This window comes from Cyprinus carpio, chromosome B10 (assembly GCF_018340385.1).
Source record: "Cyprinus carpio isolate SPL01 chromosome B10, ASM1834038v1, whole genome shotgun sequence".
Taxonomy (NCBI): domain Eukaryota; kingdom Metazoa; phylum Chordata; class Actinopteri; order Cypriniformes; family Cyprinidae; genus Cyprinus; species Cyprinus carpio.
Window position 1 is genome coordinate 5,065,607 of NC_056606.1, and position 19,512 is coordinate 5,085,118.

General features: G+C 39.1%; 1 protein-coding gene across 5 annotated transcripts in view; it reads left to right on the plus strand.

Annotated features, from left to right (window-relative positions):
* The first annotated feature begins 1,458 nt into the window (after positions 1 to 1,458).
* The window catches only part of si:dkey-88l16.3 (low-density lipoprotein receptor-related protein 2), a 36,656-nt gene continuing 18,602 nt past the window's right edge, over positions 1,459 to 19,512 (plus strand). The window contains exons 1-28 of one of the 5 annotated variants that reach the window (XM_042732177.1): positions 1,459 to 1,600; positions 2,433 to 2,552; positions 2,670 to 2,900; positions 3,428 to 3,541; positions 3,807 to 3,926; positions 4,604 to 4,729; positions 4,811 to 5,014; positions 5,108 to 5,276; positions 5,353 to 5,521; positions 5,599 to 5,827; positions 5,909 to 6,028; positions 6,117 to 6,335; positions 7,481 to 7,801; positions 7,874 to 8,092; positions 8,166 to 8,333; positions 8,643 to 8,906; positions 8,981 to 9,196; positions 10,740 to 10,949; positions 11,056 to 11,319; positions 13,024 to 13,239; positions 13,635 to 13,847; positions 13,932 to 14,195; positions 14,270 to 14,485; positions 15,899 to 16,111; positions 16,206 to 16,469; positions 16,565 to 16,780; positions 17,860 to 18,015; positions 19,107 to 19,373. In XM_042732177.1, coding sequence (XP_042588111.1) covers positions 1,549 to 1,600; positions 2,433 to 2,552; positions 2,670 to 2,900; positions 3,428 to 3,541; positions 3,807 to 3,926; positions 4,604 to 4,729; positions 4,811 to 5,014; positions 5,108 to 5,276; positions 5,353 to 5,521; positions 5,599 to 5,827; positions 5,909 to 6,028; positions 6,117 to 6,335; positions 7,481 to 7,801; positions 7,874 to 8,092; positions 8,166 to 8,333; positions 8,643 to 8,906; positions 8,981 to 9,196; positions 10,740 to 10,949; positions 11,056 to 11,319; positions 13,024 to 13,239; positions 13,635 to 13,847; positions 13,932 to 14,195; positions 14,270 to 14,485; positions 15,899 to 16,111; positions 16,206 to 16,469; positions 16,565 to 16,780; positions 17,860 to 18,015; positions 19,107 to 19,373 — 5,560 coding nt within the window. In that variant the 5' untranslated portion in view covers positions 1,459 to 1,548. The remainder of the gene's footprint in view (positions 1,601 to 2,432; positions 2,553 to 2,669; positions 2,901 to 3,427; positions 3,542 to 3,806; positions 3,927 to 4,603; positions 4,730 to 4,810; positions 5,015 to 5,107; positions 5,277 to 5,352; positions 5,522 to 5,598; positions 5,828 to 5,908; positions 6,029 to 6,116; positions 6,336 to 7,480; positions 7,802 to 7,873; positions 8,093 to 8,165; positions 8,334 to 8,642; positions 8,907 to 8,980; positions 9,197 to 10,739; positions 10,950 to 11,055; positions 11,320 to 13,023; positions 13,240 to 13,634; positions 13,848 to 13,931; positions 14,196 to 14,269; positions 14,486 to 15,898; positions 16,112 to 16,205; positions 16,470 to 16,564; positions 16,781 to 17,859; positions 18,016 to 19,106; positions 19,374 to 19,512) is intronic. The other 4 variants (XM_042732178.1, XM_042732179.1, XM_042732180.1 and 1 more) reach the window with 4 other exon arrangements.

Consider the following 19,512-nt stretch of genomic DNA (forward strand, 5'->3'; position numbering starts at 1 on the left):
GGTTAAAAACACATATGTACGACTATAGTTAATTAAATATTAATATGTGAAAATGTTATGGAACTGTCATTTTGCATAATTTGGCAAACCTACATCTTGAACTCTGGTTTGTATCACATAGTAACTCAATGTTTTGTACTATATTTCTAAAACCTTGACTAGACTGATTTTCTCATATTTGGCTGCTGCACATTAAAATGAAATTCTGTTGAAAAGCTTGCATGTACAGTAATCTGCTGAAGATTATTCCAGTTTCATCAACTTGACTGCAAACCAAACCACAGACCAGATGTTTGTAATGTTTTCCATGAATGAATGACTCTTTTTAAGTGGATCGTTTCCTTTTTATCTTGCAGTGATGATGATAATGTAACGATAGAGGATATGCACATATTCTGTATTTATACATTTATTTATTGTCCCAAGAAAAATAATTTTGTCAGATTTTATGTTAATATTGAAATTCTCAATAATGCTCTGATATATATATAATATATATATATATATATATATATAATATATATATATATATATATATATATATATATATATATATGCCTAAATTGTATTTTAAAATCACGATTAATCACATCCAAAATAAATGTTTTGTTTACATAGTATATGCGTGTATGCTGTGTATATTTATTATGTATATATAATTACAAACACATGCATGTATACATTTAAGAAAAAATATGTTATGTTTACATATTAATTATATTTATATATAATATAAAATCTAAGAATATAAATATATAAATGTATATACATGTAAATATTTTCAAAATATTTACTGTAGGTGTATGTATTTATATATACATAATAAATATACACAGTACACATACATATAGTATGTAAACAAAAACTTTTATTTTGGATGTGATTAATCGCGATTAATCATTTGACAGCACTAATATATATTTATTTTTTGTTTATGTATACATAATATATATATATATATATATATATATAATGTATATATATATATATAGTAAAAAATAAAGGCTTTTATTCAGCTATGAAGAAATTATCAGTAAAACATAATGTCACAAAACACAAATAAATGCTGTTCTTTTGAACTTTTTATTCATCAAAGAATCTTAAAAAGAAAAATCTATCACAATTTCCACAAAAATATTACGTTTTCATCAAAAATAATGAGACCATTATTAATAGGCCAATTGAGCACCAATAATGATTGATAATAACAAAGCATCAAATCAGCATATTGAATGATTTCTGAAGCTGAAAATTCATCTTTACAATCACATGAATGAATTACATTTTAAATAGAAAGAAGTTATTTGAAATTGTGATAGCATTTCACAATATTAGACCTACTCTTTTTACTGTAGCTTATGTTTTGATCAAATAAGCGTTTGTAAGTAACATATATATTAATTATTCCAAACTTTTGATCGATGTAGATTTACTTATTTACAGACGCTGGCATGACGTCATGATTGAGCAGGTATCGCGCAGCGGGATCTTATAAAGGGTTGTGATTGGTCCGCAGACGCGCGTGGCTCAAACAGGTGTGTGAGTGTGATGGACCTGAGGCTCTTGATCTGCTGCGCGGCGGTGTTTGTCTTACTGTCAGGTAATTTTCTTTTATACACTTTTATTGGAGCTGGCGGACGGTAATATTTATGCTCCTTAAAGATCCGTCCTATTCTTACAATAAATAAATAAAATAATCGTAATAGTAGGCTACTAATAAATAAAGGAGAAACCGGGGCTAGTTGTCACAAAGCTGCGTCTCAGTTTTGAGCAAGGTCTCCACAAAAATATGAACGGGTTTCAACATTGATAATAATCATAAACGTTTCTTGAGCAGCAAAGCATCATATTAGAATGATTTCTGAAGGATTATGTGACACTGAAGACTGAGAAATGCTGCTGAAAATTCAGCTTTGGTCACAGCAATAAATAACATTTTACAATATATTACAATAAAAAATGTATTTTAAATGGTAGTAATATTTCACAATATTACTGTTTTTACTGTATTACTTTTTTTAATGTTTTGTTGTAACTTTGTTAACTACAATATTATATTTTGTATGTTATGTTTTATATTTTTGCTTAATTCTTTACTGCTTAAATCATTGTTTGTACAAAGTCAGCATGTGTTCAGTTTTTACACATTCATAGAGACCGTGTCTTTCAATGCCTTGGAAATGCCTCCAGTTTTCACTCGATTCAGAAATCAGCAATGAATCGTTAAATATCATAGAGCATGTATGTCTTTCAAAATGGCAGGAAGAAAACTATATAATGGGCCACAAATAATTAAAATCTGTGAAACACAGGTTTTTATATCGTGTTATTTCATTTATATTTTTTCACGTTTTCAACTGACCTATCCAGATTGTATAAAGCATCGAGTCGTCATATAATCCATATGTGTGTGACCGTTGTGAGTCTTTCAGGTGTGGACGGAGGCTGCGGCAGAAATCAGTGGCAGTGTGATGATGGAGTGTGTGTGTCGCACAGATGGCGCTGCGACGGTGTCAGTGACTGCCAGGATGGATCTGATGAGATGGACTGCAGTATGTATCAGACACCATCTGTCTTTCTTTATGCTCACTTGTTGAATTGATCTGATTGCATCTGGTTGATTCAGTGGAAGTAGAACACACATAAACCAGCATGTTTTATGCCATTAGTATGTCAGCCTGGAGATCATGAGTGTGCGGATGGCTCCGGGTGTGTGATTGGGTCGGGTGTTTGTGACGGCCGGCCCCAGTGTCCCGATGCTTCAGATGAGTGGGACTGCAGCAGGCGTTTAGGGTGTCTGGCAGGTGACTGGAAGTGCAAGAACAGCATTTGCATCCCACAAGAGCTTCTCTGCAATGACGTCAACGACTGCGGTGACAACTCTGATGAAGAAACCTGTGGTGAGATGCTCAAACACTCATTAAACAATGTATGACTGGCAGTGCATTAGATCAACCTGGGACTTTTTGTAGGAGTAGTTGTTTAAAATAAGTGCAAGAAGAGGCACAACCTCTAATTATCTGGGCTCTACCGAAAGGGAAAGGGGGCAACCTGTTCATAAATGCAAAATAGGAATGTATTCAGATTTCACATGGTTGCACATTGCATTATGATTGTGCATGTAAATGCACAATTTTATTGTCCTGGTTCCATGTATAGCAAACTCTAGGAAGTCTCCTAGTTGATATTAAAAAACATTTAAATTGTATATATGACCTAAACAAAGTTTAGGGGGTGGCATGTGTCCTGTTGTACTGTCATATTCTGTGTACTGTAAGCATCCATTGCAGAATTCGATTTACACAAAACATTCATCAACACCAAGTTGTACATATACACAGTATTTATGTTGGTATTTAGAATAACACAGCCTTTTTATTGATGATGTCTAAGAGTCATGTCATATTTGCCTGATCATGTTTTCTAGGTTCCTGCGGGAAGATGAACATCCGCTGTCCTAATGGCACGTGTCTAACCCCGAGACAGAGGTGTGATGGAGTTGCTCAGTGCTCCGATAAGAGAGATGAGCCTCTTACATGTGGTACATAAAGACTCTCATTGTTATTATTGCTATTATTTTTTTTATTTACTGTAATTTTCTTTTGAAGTGTGTTTGACTGATCATGTAACACATCTCAGACAACAGGGGCCTGTTTCATAAAACAAGTTTAGCAAATAATCCAGGCAGTTAATACTTGTCAGACTAACTGAAATAAACCTGGCTTATTTAGTAAACTTTATTTTATAAAACCGGCCCGAGGTTACCTTGATTATTTATTAATTTGTTTCATCGTTATGTGACCTAGGTAAAAGTTGTCATAATGGGAATGGCGGCTGTAGTCATACTTGCATTGACCAGCTTTGGGGAGCTTTGTGCACTTGTCCCACTGGAATGATCCTTTCTGCAAATGGACTTGATTGTGAAGGTACAGTAGCTGCACCTTTGCCTCTAAGCAGAATATTTTCTGAACTGTGCACTACCTTACTAGTCATATCATTTCTGCAATATGCAGCATATACTGTTCTCTAGATGTGCACAATACTGGGTAATACTGCTTAGAATTTGTTTTGGACATCTCTTTCTTGACATTTGATTGAGCCAGAGCTCAAGACCGTTTATATAGGCCTCTAACTTGATAAAAAAATGAAACAACCGTACTCGTTTCTAAGGTAGACCAAATCTGCACCATCAACTTGATACAAATAATGAATTTTGCATAGAATAAAAAAAATAAAAATCACTTTGGCATTTGTACAGCAAAATAAAAGGCAGTTTCATTTAGAAAATTATAACACATTTAAAGGGTTACTCCATCCCAAAATGAAAATGTTTCGTTTTGAAAATTTAAAAACCCCATATGCTGTACTACATCTGAATATGCATCATTGCATTTGGTATTTTGCTACATTACAATTTTACACCCTTAAAAGTAATTATTATGTTATGAAAGGATACAAGATATGAGTGTAGTCTGTATACTATTAGTTCCAAATATACTCTTAGTATTAACTGTTAATTTTCCACTTGATATCAGTAGTGGTCCAAACATAGTGCAGTGTTTTCAGTTTGACTTAAGTGTTGTTGCTCCTTTTATTATTCTAGATGTCAATGAGTGTGCCCAGTCTTTCGGACCTTGCATGCACTTGTGCACAAATACACCTGGGTCTTTCCGGTGTCTGTGCCAGAATGGTTTCAAACCTCTTGCCAACGGCTCTTGTGAAGCTCAAGGTAACTTATGGCATGTATTTTCAGATTTTACTATTAATATCAATTATACACAAATCCAGTAACATCAAACTGTTTTCATAGGAGCCGTGACGAAGATATTGACCACCAGGAAGGGGCTGATTGGGTTTGTGAATGTGAAGACCAGAGTCTACGAGCCGCTCTTTGCAATTGAGAGCGAGCCTGTAGCCATGACCTACGATATCCAGAGAAACTTCATCTACTGGGCTGATAAAGATGGGAATATCTACCAGGCTTTGAACCGGAAGAGCACGATTCTCTATTCAGGTCAGTTGAGTGCTACATCCATGCAAAACTGCCTAAATATGTTGGTCTACACCAAAATGTTGGCATATGCATTTTTATTTCTCCCCTTATTAGGGCAGTCTGGTTTGCACAGTCTAGCCATCGACTGGCTTATAGGACAACTGTACTGGACGAGTGTTACCCAGAAAGCCATCTACACCGGTGCAGCTGATGGTAGTGCTGTAGGCATGGTCTTGTCCAAAGAAATGGACCCGAGAGAGATGGTCCTCAGCCCAACTGAGAGGTACAAACTGCTTTTCACTGTATTAGTACAGATTTGAGGAGCACAGTTATATGTTTGTTTGTTTTTCCCCCTGTAGTTTAATATTTTGGATTAATAAAGGAACGAGTGACGAGCTGACCATTGAGAGGGCGGAAATGGATGGTTTGAATCGGACTACACTGGTTTTCATTACTGCACAGCTACCGAGGAGTCTTACAATGGATGTGGCAGCGCGCCGGCTGTATTGGATCAGTGTTTACAAAGCGGTGTGTTTAGTTTGGTCAAAAACCTGAATTTATTGATTGTGTGTTTTATATTGAGTTTTTTTAAATTGGTATTCCAGTCAATTGAGAGCATCAGGACAGACGGCACTGGACGGCATACCTTCTGGGATTTCTTTCAAGGACGTCCTGCTCAGACCCTGGCTGTGTTTAACGGCTGGTTTTATTTGGCCGATGAGAAAAAACTCTGGCAGGCTCCTCAAAATATGTCTTCTGACCCACTAAATGGCTTCATCTTAAAAGCCACGCTTCCTGTCTTGAACATCTACCATGTGCTTCAGCAACCCCGAGGTGAATCTTTTTTTGTATATTTGATCATCGTGGTTACACCACATCATTGGCTCCAAGCTTTATTGTGTTTCTGTGATGTAGGTTTTGCGCCATGTAAAGACTCAGGCTGCCAGCTGTGTTTGCCCTCCAAGAAAAGTGCTGCTGGGTTCACCTGTCTGTGTCCTGAGGGAGCGCTGCCCATGTCTTGGGGATCTTGTGAAAGTGTGTTGTTTGTTTAGCATCCGGTATTTAGCATTTTAGTTGTAAATGAGTTGGCTCCTTGATAATGTTCATCTCTTCTCATTGTCAGATTTTAAGGTCGCTTATGCAACAGCCACGGCCGTATACAGTTTGGAGTTTGCAGGAGAGACTCCTGTGAAAACTGAACTCTTTTCTTCAGATGAAGACATCCAGTCCTTTGACATGTACTGGTGGAGAGGATGTGTGGTTTGGTCTAATGGGACGGGCCACGTAAAGACTAACATAAAGTCTCAGGACTTGTCAGAGTACATCCTGACTTTAAAACCTGGTATGTTGTTACTGTTTCAACTAAAACCTTGAAACATACTCTACACAAGTACATGAGAACTGATGCCTCTGGGTTAAAATGTCACTGTCCACACTTTTTCACTTCAAATTTTTTTTTTGTGTGTGAAAATCAGTACTGATGCCTCTGGGTTAAAATGTCACTGTCCACACTGAATTTTTTTTAATTGCTAGTAAATTTCAATTAATTACAAAGAATCAGCTAGTGAATTAATCATAAAAACAGAAATTGCTAGTAAATTTCAATTAATTAGTGAGTTTATGATGGTGTATTAGTGCATTTTTTTTTTTTTTTTTTTTTTTTTTTTTTTTTTTAAAGTGCATATATGTATTTAGTAATAGGGAAAATGCCTTATTAAAAGAATTAAATTCTTGAGAAGAAAGTAGTTTGGCATAATTTTGTTACTGTTTTTTAAGAAAAAAAATTCTCAAGCACCTGAATTTAATATGATATTATCTATTTGACATTGCATATTATTATATATACCAGACTGTATATATATAAAATATCATGATATATTATAATATATAATAATATATATATTTATTATATATTAAAATAATATATTAAGCGTATTATTATTATTATTATTATTATATTATTATTTTTTTACTCACTTTTCTTTGACATTGCAAGGTTAGCACCAGACTGTAAAAATCATGATATTTGTAATGTAATTTTTTCATTAGAATTTTTTGATTAATGTTGTTTATAATCAGTGTTTTTATTTGATGTTGTTTGTTTAAGCTTTTTTGATTTAAATACATGACATTTTATCAATTCTTTTATTGAAACTTTTTTATTTTTCTAGGGAATTGGCACATTTATTCTCTTATTTATTTAATGTCCTTTTTTTATTATTGATTTTACTGAAGGTTTTTTTTTTATTGTCATGGTCGTCATATGTACTGTGACATGGGTATGACACAAAATCAGTTTCTGGCTTGAAGTTTGATTTGAGTTTACATTTTGATTCAGTGTATTGTGGGTAGATTTGTTTTGAATACTTAATGGAGATGGCCTAGACACAGACTTTAAACATCTCAGCTATATTTATTCCAAAGTAAAAAATTCTGTAAGTATCTCAAAGTAAATAATTCTGACTTCGCTTGTGTCCCTTCCTCTAGCCTGCGTCATCAGAGTTGACCAGAGGACTGGGAATCTGTATTGGCTGGCCTGTGATGAACTTTCCATTGGCGTTTCTACCATTGGCCCTCTGGACCAGAGTATCTCCAGACAGCTATATCAAGCCAGAACTGCAATCCTAGACCTCTTTGTGGACTGGCAGAGAGGAAAGCTGTACTGGCTGGAGGGAGGTCAGGTCATGAGAATGAAACTGGGTCTGATTGGTGGAAATGCCGAAACTATCTCCAGCTTTGAGGAGGGTGGAGTTGACCGCATTGTGTTTGATCGGAAAGCAAATGGCTTCCTTTGGAACATGGAGTCTTGTTAGTGGCTTTCCTTTTGAATTAACTATTAGTGTGTGCGTTACAGGTTTTCATTGATGTTGTTTGCTTTAGACTTGCAGGTTATGAGTCTGCTGAAGATGAGAAAGTACTCGGCTGGTAAAGACTGGGTCGTTCCTGGCTCCATCATGGCTGCTTATGAACCCTACATGGTGACCTTGTTCAATAACATCCTGACAGTGTGGAATCGCAGAGATGGAGCTCGCGTCTCTGGGGTGGCGGTAGAGAATGGAGTTGTTAGCTTATCTGTTGCCCTCAGGGAAGTCCAACAAGGTTTGTAATGTTCTTCTGGGTTTCATTTTGTCTCTTTATGCTTTATTTATTTTTAGTTTTGTATGCATTTTAGATACAACAGCCGAAGATGTGCATCCTACCGACGTGACTTGCAAAAGTCCCCTAGTCATTTGTCAAGGATCAGCTGTGTGTATCAGTCAATCTCAGCGCTGTGATGGGAACAGAGACTGTCCGGATGGATCCGATGAAGCCTCATGTGTGCACATGTGTGAGAAGCCAGGTATACTTTATGACAGGCATAGTTCACTCAAAAGTCCTTTATTAAAAGTCATTTGCTAAGCTTTGTTGTTTGAATCCTGTATGACTTTCCTTTTAATTTTTCTAAATATTTGAGACCTGTTATACACCAAGGAAAAATTATATAAAAAAATTACAAATTTTTAATAGTGTAATTTTCAACCTTAAAATATCAACTTGGAGTATTTTTAGTATAGACCTGTTTTTGATTTGGTTGGATTTTTCACTTGGTTTGTTGTGCGCAGGTCATTAGACTCTAGAAAATCTAGATTGAAAGGCTCTGTTCCTTCAGGTGACTTCCTGTGTGAGGACAGGAGAAAATGTATAGAGGAAGCTCAGGTGTGTGACGGCCGCTCTCACTGCACTGACGGGTCAGATGAGGTGGGATGTCCCACCACTGCTTCTGAAACCAGCTCAGCACCATTCAGGTGTCGTGTGGGGTCTAAACCCTGTAAGGACGGGCGTGAGTGTGTGCTGTACAGTCATGTGTGTGATGGAGAGATGGACTGTAAAGATGGATCTGATGAACACGACTGTGAATATCAGTGTAAAGCAGGTAAAGCTCATGAAATGAATACATGACTGTCTTTTGTAACTCCAGCGAGTGTCACTGACAGTGTTTCCTCGTAGATCAGTTCCAGTGCGCTCATGGGAGGATGTGTATCGACAGAAAGCAGGTGTGTGACGGCACACCTCAGTGTCAGGACCGCTCTGATGAACTGGACTGTTTCAGTCGCTCACACGAATGCAAACATCAGTGTGATGATAAAACTCGCTGCATCCCAGAGAGCTTCCTCTGTGACGGAGAGAGAGACTGTGTGGACGCCACTGATGAAGACAACTGCTGTGAGTTTTGAAGATATGGAGTAAAATAATTAATGCGTTTTAAGGTTTTTGCCTAATTTATGAATATAGATTCTATTTGAATCTATAGTTTTTCCAAATACCTTTTGATGAGTGTGTTTTCCTCTCTTCCTGTGGGATTTGTTATTCCTGATTGCTCTAAGGTAGAGATTTTAAACTTTGTCAGCTGGATCCTTTTCACCTAAAATATTTATTATGTATTTAATATTCTAATTTAAATCAATGCCTTATTTAGTATATTAGACTTGGATCTAGTTCAAAACCGTATAGAACTTCCTAATTTTGATCTAGGGTTAGAAGAGGCAACATTGTGATCATTGTATATGCCGGTGAGGGTAGCAAAAGACAAACGCAGCACAAACCTGCCAATAAACATAGTTTATTGCGTGCAAACAATCGTAAAGATAATAAGGTAACCAAATAACAAAAAGAAAATTATACCATATTTGCATAAACTTAAAAGGGAAAAAAAAAAAAAAAAAACGATATAAATCGGGCAGAAGGACACAAGTGGCACCAAAGGAAAGAAAAGAACAGAACAAAACCAATCTAACTCCAATTCGACATCTAACCTAACTAATAAGAGAAAAATAAAGAAAACAAGTCTTCAGCGTGTTTCACACCCTAACTTACCTATTCTACCTAATAAAACAACACATACAAAAGTGGCGCTCACTTCTAACTGGTGTCTATACATTAGTCACTGGGTGTTGCAACATGTACGTCATGTGACATACTACCTGTCCCGTTTTCATCTGGGGCAAGAAGATCGTCAAAACTATTGAAAATAACAAAATAAGGGCAAACAAAAATAACAAAAAGATACGAAATGTCTACTCAAAACTGTACAAAGTAGGAATGTCACTAAACATAACCAAAGCTAACAAAAGAGCAGATTAACCACAATCACAAAGGAACAGGAAAGCAAAGCTGTGTCTGCATACGTGCTGACGTGCTTTTAAACTCTGGGCAAAGCTGTGTTTGTGTAGGTGATGACGTGATTTTTTGATGTGGGTCCCGCTAATAAAGATTGACAGCTTCCCGAACCAACAACCGTTCCGTGTAGGTGTGCCTAAGAAACTGACAGGAGAAGGGAGAGAGAAAACACCCAAAGACACGCACATATACCGTGATTTTAAAGTCTATGGACGTTATATTTTGTAGATTATATATCTAGACTTGAATGTTCACGGATCTCTGATATCAGTTACATGACATGCAGGTAAACAAAAGATTTCATTATTTCTAGTGAGTTTTATTTTATTACTTTTTTTAATTTTACATGTATAAATACAAAATTATTTTCTGTACAAATGTATTTTTCTAGACCACAATTTCCAGGTTTTCCTTAGCCAGGGAGTGCTGTTTTATGTTGACTTTAAACTGATGGTTTTGTTGCTCTTGTGCTTGACTATAATAACTAGTAATTTATGACAATTTTTTGCACTGTCTGATGCTGACACTGTATTTACTTGTTATATCAACATTTATTGATCAATGCTCTATTTGTATTTTCTCTGCACAGTGAAGACTAACAGAGGGGACGTAAACGTGGTGCCGGTGAACAAAGCAAGCTCAGGTTTTGGGCCGTCTCAGCCTCCAGTCTGTACAAGTCCATCTATTATGTGTCCAGGAGCATCATTGTGCATTTCCCAGACTCAGCTGTGTGACGGGAGGAGAGATTGTCCTGATGGTTCTGATGAGGGCTCATGCATTGTCACTTGTGCAAAACCTGGTAAAGTACTTTAACTTCGGTGTAAATTACCTTGATTTTATTTTTGCTGTTGCAAACACAAAGTAAATAGCTGACATCTTTAGCATCTAAACCTGTGCTTTGCTAGGTGACTTCCTGTGTAAGGACAGGAGAAAATGTATAGAGGGGGCTCAGGTGTGTGACGGCCGCTCTCACTGCACTGACGGGTCAGATGAGGTGGGATGTCCCACCACTGCTTCTGAAACCAGCTCAGCACCATTCAGGTGTCGTGTGGGCTCTAAACCCTGTAAGGACGGGCGTGAGTGTGTGCTGTACAGTCATGTGTGTGATGGAGAGATGGACTGTAAAGATGGATCTGATGAACACGACTGTGAATATCGGTGTAAAGCAGGTAAAGCTCATGAAATTAAAGGGGTCATATGATGCGATTTCAAATTTTCCTTTCTCTTTGGAGTGTTACAAGCTATTCGTGAATAGATAAGATCTGTAAAGTTGCAAAGACTAAAGTCTTAAACCCAAAGAGATATTCTTTATAAAGAATACTTTTGAAGCTCAAAGTGGGTGGAACGGGCCGTCGTCATCTTGGCAGCGCTTCACCGCACGTCACTTCCGGATCATCAAAAATGGGGAGCTGGTTGCTGAAGCCACACCCACCTGGCTCGACGGCAGTGTCAGCAGCGGCAGTCCACCTGTCACTCAAGTGGCCACGCCCTTAATTATGCAGAAATTTAAGGCCTAATATAATTTAAACGGATGAGTTCTAAAAAAATGTACCCTCCTCACAGTTGTCATGAAGGGAAAAATTAGCTATATAGACCAAAATAATTTTTTTTGTACCAGGCTGTAAATGTTTTTTGGGTTTTTTTTTTCTGCTGTAAAGTTGGGCATTTTAACATGGGGAGTCTATGTGATTGACTCCCTTTTGTAGCCAGCCTTTAGCAGCTAGTCAGTGAATTGCCATTTTAGTCACTTCCTTGTTTGCTTCATGAGAGAGAGAGGGAGGTTGCCGCTTTGTTCACATATGTAAAGGATTCCCACTGATGATTCAAACGTGAGTTTTGAACAGTACAGAGCAGTGGTTCTCAATTCCAGTCCTCGTGCCCCCCTGCTCTGCACATTTTGTATGTTTCTCTTATGGCTTCAGACGTTTGTTCTATTCGAACGTAAGTGCCCTCCAAAGTGGACATCACAGGATATTCCACCATGATTCCAGTTCGTTTTGTATTCCAAGATGATTTATGTGTTTTATTAATGGTGTGCTGAAGTGTGCGAGACGTGAATTTACCTTGTATTTATTTAACAAGATATATGATGTCACACTTGTCCGTGTGTGAAATCCGTGAATGAATGTTCGGAAGTGAAGTATACTTCAACAGATTTTCCCTGCTCAGGGAGTAGGGAGCAATGAACACTGTGTAGGGAACATGTCAGTGGGAACACAGTTCATGCACAGAGCTCACTTCTAATAAGCTGATTATCTGAATCAGGTGTGTTAACAAAGAGAAGTTAATATGCAGAGCTGGGGGGTGCGAGGACTGGAATTGAGAACCGCTGGTGAAGAGTAGAACTTGTTTGTAGTTTCTCCGATCACAAATGCAGACATGGTTTTATGTTTATGCAGCGCTATGAAACTCAACACGTAAAAACACAGTATAAGTCATTATAATCCGTAATTATGTCCCCACTGGATGCAGCAAATTGCTCGTTTGTAATGGGTTTTATTGTTTTTGTCTTGTCTCGCCGGTGTTCTGACCAGGACAAACATCACAGTAAGTAAAGGGGCCTAACATTCCGTTACACGCTTGAGGCATTCGGCCAATCACAAAGCACTGGATAGCTGGCCAATCACAGCACACCTCGCTTTTCAGACCGATGAGCTTTGTAAAAATCAATGCGTTTCAGAAGGCGGGGCACAGAGGAGAAACAGTAATGTACAGTATGTGGAAAATAATGTGTGGGTTTTTTTTTTTTTAACCTTAAACCGCATAAACACATTTCACTACACCAAATACACAAAGCAGCATCATATGACCCCTTTAATACATAACTGTCTAATGTAACTCCAGCGAGTGTCACTGACAGTGTTTCCTCGTAGATCAGTTCCAGTGCGCTCATGGGAGGATGTGTATCGACAGAAAGCAGGTGTGTGACGGCACACCTCAGTGTCAGGACCGCTCTGATGAACTGGACTGTTTCAGTCGCTCACACGAATGCAAACATCAGTGTGATGATAAAACTCGCTGCATCCCAGAGAGCTTCCTCTGTGACGGAGAGAGAGACTGTGTGGACGCCACTGATGAAGACAACTGCTGTGAGTTTTTGTTTGTTTGTTTTATATATTTTGGTAATTTTATTTTTTATGGTGCTACAGTGTGTTGTTACTGTGAAAATCATCTTCGAAACACCTTGCATTATTGTTTCCTATGGTATAAATCTGGAATAGGTGAAAGTGTTGTCATCAAAAAATTACAGGTGTACCTTTAAAGTGGCCATGCCCTGTTTTTCACCTGAAGTCCACTACTGTTTTAACAAGGTTTCTTGTGCTCAAAACAAATTGTAAAAGTTCCCCTTTACCATTACCAAGGCTTTTTTTTTGATAGTATATTAAGACCTCCATGCAAATGACCTGTTGTTATTATTGTCCTCTTTGCATGTGGAATGAGTAATAATTTTATTTAAACATGCCTGATCTATTTATGTTCACAGCTGAGATTAAAAGAGGGGATATAAATTTGGTGACACTGAACAAAAGCAAAAAGGAACAAGGTTTGCAACCTCCACCTCCAGTCTGTAGAAGTCCATCCATGATGTGTCCAGGAACATCACTCTGCATTTCCCAGATTCGGCTGTGCGATGGGAAGATAGACTGTCCGGATGGTTCTGATGAAGTTACGTGTGTAGATGCTTGTTCAAAACCTGGTAAGGTTTTGCTTTATCTTCAGTGTGAATGATCTTCTATTCCAAAGAAAAATTAAAGCACGGACATCTGTAATGTTGTGCCAGGTGACTTCCTGTGTAAGGACAGAAGGAAGTGTATTGATGGGAATCTAGTGTGTGACGGCCGCTCTCACTGCCTTGACGGCTCTGATGAAGTAGCTTGTTACATGACGGCTAGAAATTCAAAACCAGCACCATTAAAGTGTCGCGTGGGCTCTAAACCCTGTAAGGACGGACGTGAGTGTGTGCTGTACAGTCATGTGTGTGATGGAGAGATGGACTGTAAAGATGGATCTGATGAACACGACTGTGAATATCAGTGTAAAGCAGGTAAAGCTCAGGAAATGAATACATAACTGTCTTTTGTAACTCAAGCGAGTGTCACTGACAGTGTTTCCTCGTAGATCAGTTCCAGTGCGCTCATGGGAGGATGTGTATCGACAGAAAGCAGGTGTGTGACGGCACACCTCAGTGTCAGGACCGCTCTGATGAACTGGACTGTTTCAGTCGCTCACACGAATGCAAACATCAGTGTGATGATAAAACTCGCTGCATCCCAGAGAGCTTCCTCTGTGACGGAGAGAGAGACTGTGTGGACGCCACTGATGAAGACAACTGCTGTGAGTTAACGAAAAATGCAGGTTTTATCATGTAAAGTGCATTTGTTTATTCCCAGTCAGTGAGTATTTAAAGGAGAACTAATCACTAGCATCACCAGCGGAATTGCAAACAGATCTCCTAAGACTGTGTCCCAATAGGTTTCCCAAAAATTCCAAATTTCATTGGTTTGACAAACAACTCCAACCCAAACCCAAGTCAAAAAAATTTTTTTTTTTTTTGTTTAATTTTCAATCTGTTCACTCATGTGGACAATTAACCTGCAAATGTTTCGATATAAAGCTGGGATGGGTAAAAGTATTCTAATTACAGGCATACCTTTTAAAGGGGCTGGATTCTGTTAATTTATTCCTTTGTGCCCCCTATATATACGGTTTTATTTGTTTCTTTTCAAAATAATTGACCTATCGGTAAGCCCCACCCCCTTAATTACTGTTGCTAACTTGGACAAACAAACCGAGTTGGCAACTGTCTTACAATGACAGCTGTCGCTGTGAAAACCTTGTCCTGGGATGTTTTTGATACATATTGGACATACGACCACATGTCAATGAAGAGCATTCACGTGGGACTAAAATATGCCAAGGAGGGACATATAAAATTAAATAAAATATTAAAATAAAATGGTGGGTACTGAGGTGGAAGCGAGGGTTTACAGATCACAATGCATGCGGGAGAAACCTCATGTTACGGCTGTCATGATCACAGATGACTTGCATCCAGGATCAACACTGTTCATGTACCGCAGAGTGTGATTAAATTAATTTACACTGAACCAATTTAATATGGCGGCACTGAAATGTAGACCTTTAATTTGTTTTTGACGTACACCGTACATGACGAGGGAACAGTTAGTTATATAGGTTTGTACGTTAGCATGGACTCACTAACTTTAATGTTAGCCAGAGACACCTTGTTGAAGCACAAGATGACGTTAACGTTCAGTTGTAGCAGATGAAAATTGTAACTTAATGAGAGTATGACAACCAAAACATGAACATTGAATAATGAAATAAATTCCATTATTCCATCCAATTCCATTGCCTATCCTCTCAGGATACCTCTCCGTACCCCAGGCACATCGTTTTACCATTTTTGTAGCATAAACGGCATTAAACTGATGAGAGCTTCGGATCTTCCAATGTTTCTCTATGGCACTGAAACTTAAAGACATCAGAGTTCCATTCCTCATGCAACTGCCCCGTGCCACAGGCTAGTCTGCGTTCGAGGGGATGGGCTTACTGAAAGGTCAATTGTAGTTCCTTTTTCGCTGCTATACCTTTAGGACCTTTATGTTCTCTGCTATGATTAGCTAACCAATTGAATGACCTTTACATGTGGAATGATTAACACGGTCTTATTTGTTGTTCTGTGTTTAACCTTTATTAAAACATTCCTGATCTGTTTGTTCACAGCTGAGATTAAAAGAGGGGATATAAATTTGCTGACACTGAACAAAGGCAACAAGGAACAAGGTTTGCAACCTCCACCTCCAGTCTGTAGAAGTCCATCCATGATGTGTCCAGGAACATCACTCTGCATTTCCCAGATTCGGCTGTGCGATGGGAAGATAGACTGTCCGGATGGTTCTGATGAAGTTTCGTGTGTAGATGCTTGTTCAAAACCTGGTAAATGTTCACGTGATCTTGTTCTTCAATCTAAATAAATTATTTTTTACCCCAAAGAAAAAGCAAAGCACGGACATCTGTAATGTTGTGCCAGGTGACTTCCTGTGTAAGGACAGAAGGAAGTGCATTGATGGGAATCTAGTGTGTGACGGCCGCTCTCACTGCCTTGACGGCTCTGATGAAGTAGCTTGTTACATGACGGCTAGAAATTCAAAACCAGCTCCATTCAAGTGTCGCGTGGGCTCTAAACCCTGTAAGGACGGACGTGAGTGTGTGCTGTACAGTCATGTGTGTGATGGAGAGATGGACTGTAAAGATGGATCTGATGAACAGGACTGTGGTCGTCAGTGCCAACCTGGTTAGACAAATCCCAGTACTCTAATCTTCATATCAGCATTTTGGCTATTATATCCAAGTAATTGACCTCACTGTGTCCTTTTTCTTTCACCACAGGGCAGTTCCAGTGTACTTCTGGTGGGAGGTGTATTGAAATGAATCAGGTGTGTGATGGGACTCCTCAGTGTCTGGATAAGTCAGATGAAGCAGGATGCTGGAAACCCTCAAGGAGCTGCGGCATGCGTTGTGACTGGGACACTCACTGTATTCCTGAAGTCTTCATCTGCAATGGGATTAGGGACTGTCTAGATGGCACTGATGAAACCAACTGTGGTGAGCCAACAGTTCTCCTGAACTTGGAGGAAGCTTAGTTTATCATAACTGTGGTAAATTGTTGAAAAACACTACACAAAATTGCCAGAGAGGGTTAAAATTGGCAATATAAAGAAACTGAGGTAGCTTGTGGTCTTTTTAATATTTTGACAAACATCCAACATTGTATGCGTGCACCTACTGAGTCTTCTCGTCACATGTCCAGTTGGCAATCTCTGGGGGTTTCAGGTCTTTCAACATCATACACCTTGCTCAAGGAGACTCCAGTTTGTGTCTAGACGGAGAGCAACATATAAGCCATTGCCATTTTAATTCCCTCGATGCCACTTCATTAGTACCACTTCAGATGGCTCTCGTCCTCCTCTCTTGCGATACCCAAATTCTGAAGGCTCTGACTAACAAATGGGCTGCAATTCCAGTAGGAGACCCTTAGTTCTCCATCAAGCCTGCTGACAATCACTGGCCAGTCCCATGTGTTTGGAGAACTTCCTCTCCAAACAATCTTCCCACAGGACTGTCAGCTTCACCAACACAACCTGCTTGGTAGATTCGGACACACAAACGGTGTCCAATTCCAAGGTAGTGGCTGCAACATCTTGAGAGAACATCAGCTGCTGTTTGAGATCCACCAACAACTACCTGTTCCCTGCAGAAGTCTAGATAGTCAATAAAGAAAGACCGTAGTCTTTGGATGTTTAGGCCAGTTCATGCCTTCTCCTGTTACTTTCATCACCCCCATTGACTCCTTGGCCCACTTTCACCTGCCTCCTATTTCACAGCCTTTCTTCTACCTCCTTAACAGCCTCCTCAGCCCACCTCTAGCCAGTCTTTACTTGGATCCCTGATTTAGCCACCTTTGGATCTTTGGTCTAAACCAAAATGGACTACAGTGGGAGTGGACCAAACTTCAAAAGTGTAACTTCGCTAGTCAATCAGTGGTTGCTTGTTACTTTCCAACATTAACTCAATATCAGTGTTGTGCTCCACTTTCCAAATACATTGTTTGGTGGAAGAATTAATTATTACCCAAAACTGTAAATAACCTTGTAAGATTCCACCTGCTCCGTGTTTTGTGACAGCTATTTCCAGACCAGCTCAGACAAGCTGTAAGAGTCCCTCTGTACTGTGTCCGGGAACGTCAGTGTGTGTGTCTCAGGCTCAGCTGTGTGACGGCAGAAGAGACTGTCCCGATGGATCTGATGAAGCTTCTTGTATAGATGCATGTGCTGCTCCAGGTAAAATAACTGAACTTCTCTCAGCTGAAAACAAACCTGCTTTTGTGGTTTAAGAAGCATTGGATGGTTTAGTCTGGTTTAGTTTATCTTTCACCCTGATTAGCCCAAAACCCTTCTAAAACTATCAAACCAATCTTATGTAAAGACCAGTAAACCACCTTTCTCCTTCTCCTTTTTCTTCTTCTTCTCCTCCTTCACCCTAACCTTATACGTTTTTTTGGCTTTTCTTCAACCCTTGTTGTTCTCCTTTTTCTTCTCTTCCTCCTTGTTCTTTTCCTACTCTTTCTCCTCCTTCTTCTTCCTTGATCTTTGCTCCTCATGTTTGTTCTTCCCTTTCTCCTGCTCCTCCTCCTCCTTTACTACTTTGTCCTTCCCGATCCTCTAGTTCTCCTTCAACCGTTGTTCTTCTCCTACTTGTTCCTCTTCCTGCTTGTTCCCTCCTACTTGTTCTTCTTTCTCCTGCTCCTCCTCCTCTTTACCTTCTCCTTCTAGTTCTTCTGCTTGTCCTTCTGCACCTCCTGCTCCTTATTCTTTTCCTCCTTGTTGTTCTCATCCTTCACCACCACCTCCTTCTGTGTGCTCCCCGCCCGTTCCTCTCTCTTTGTTCTTGTTGTTCTCCTTCTCCTGCTTCTTATTCTTCTCCTCCTCTTTCTCCTTGCTCTCCTTCTCCTCGTTGTTGTTCTTCTCCTACTTGTTCTTCCCTTTCTCCTGCTCCTACTCCTTTACCTCTTTTAATTCTCCCTTCATCTCCTTGTTCCTCTTTATTCATTGTCGTTGCTCTCCTCTCTCTGCTCTTTCTCCTTGTTCTCTTCCATGTTGTCGTCCTCCTTGTTCTTGTTCTTCCTTTTCCTCTGCTCCTCCCCTTTACCTCTTATGTTCTGCTCCCCTTTCTCCTTGTTTCTTATCTCTTCATCGTTCTACTCTTGGTTCTTCTCCTCATGCTCCTTTTTCTTATCCTCCTTCACGTTCTCCATCTTTTTTTTTTTTTTTTAATTACTTCTATTTCTTGTATTTGTCCTCCTCCAGCAGGTCATTATACTGAAGAGATATGTCATGACTTATGCCTAATATGCCGTGTTGTATTCATACAGGTGACTTCCTGTGTGAGGACAGGAGGAAGTGTATCAAGGAATCTCTAGTCTGTGATGGTCGTTCTCAGTGCCTTGATGGTTCTGATGAGGCGGGATGTTCTACCACAGCAGCTAAAACCACAACCACTGCACCCTTCAAGTGTCGTGTGGGCTCTAAACCCTGTAAGGATGGACGTGAGTGTGTGCTGTACAGTCATGTGTGTGATGGAGAGATGGACTGTAAGGATGGATCTGATGAAGAACATTGTGAACTTCAGTGCAATCCAGGTGAGACGCAATCACGATTTCACAATCTCAACCCTGACCCATTTACGACAATTTTGACTAAAGGCTGGAATACACTACACGACCAGATTTTTACACCAATTTACAATCTGGGCAAGTTGACGCCAGCTGCCAGTCTCCA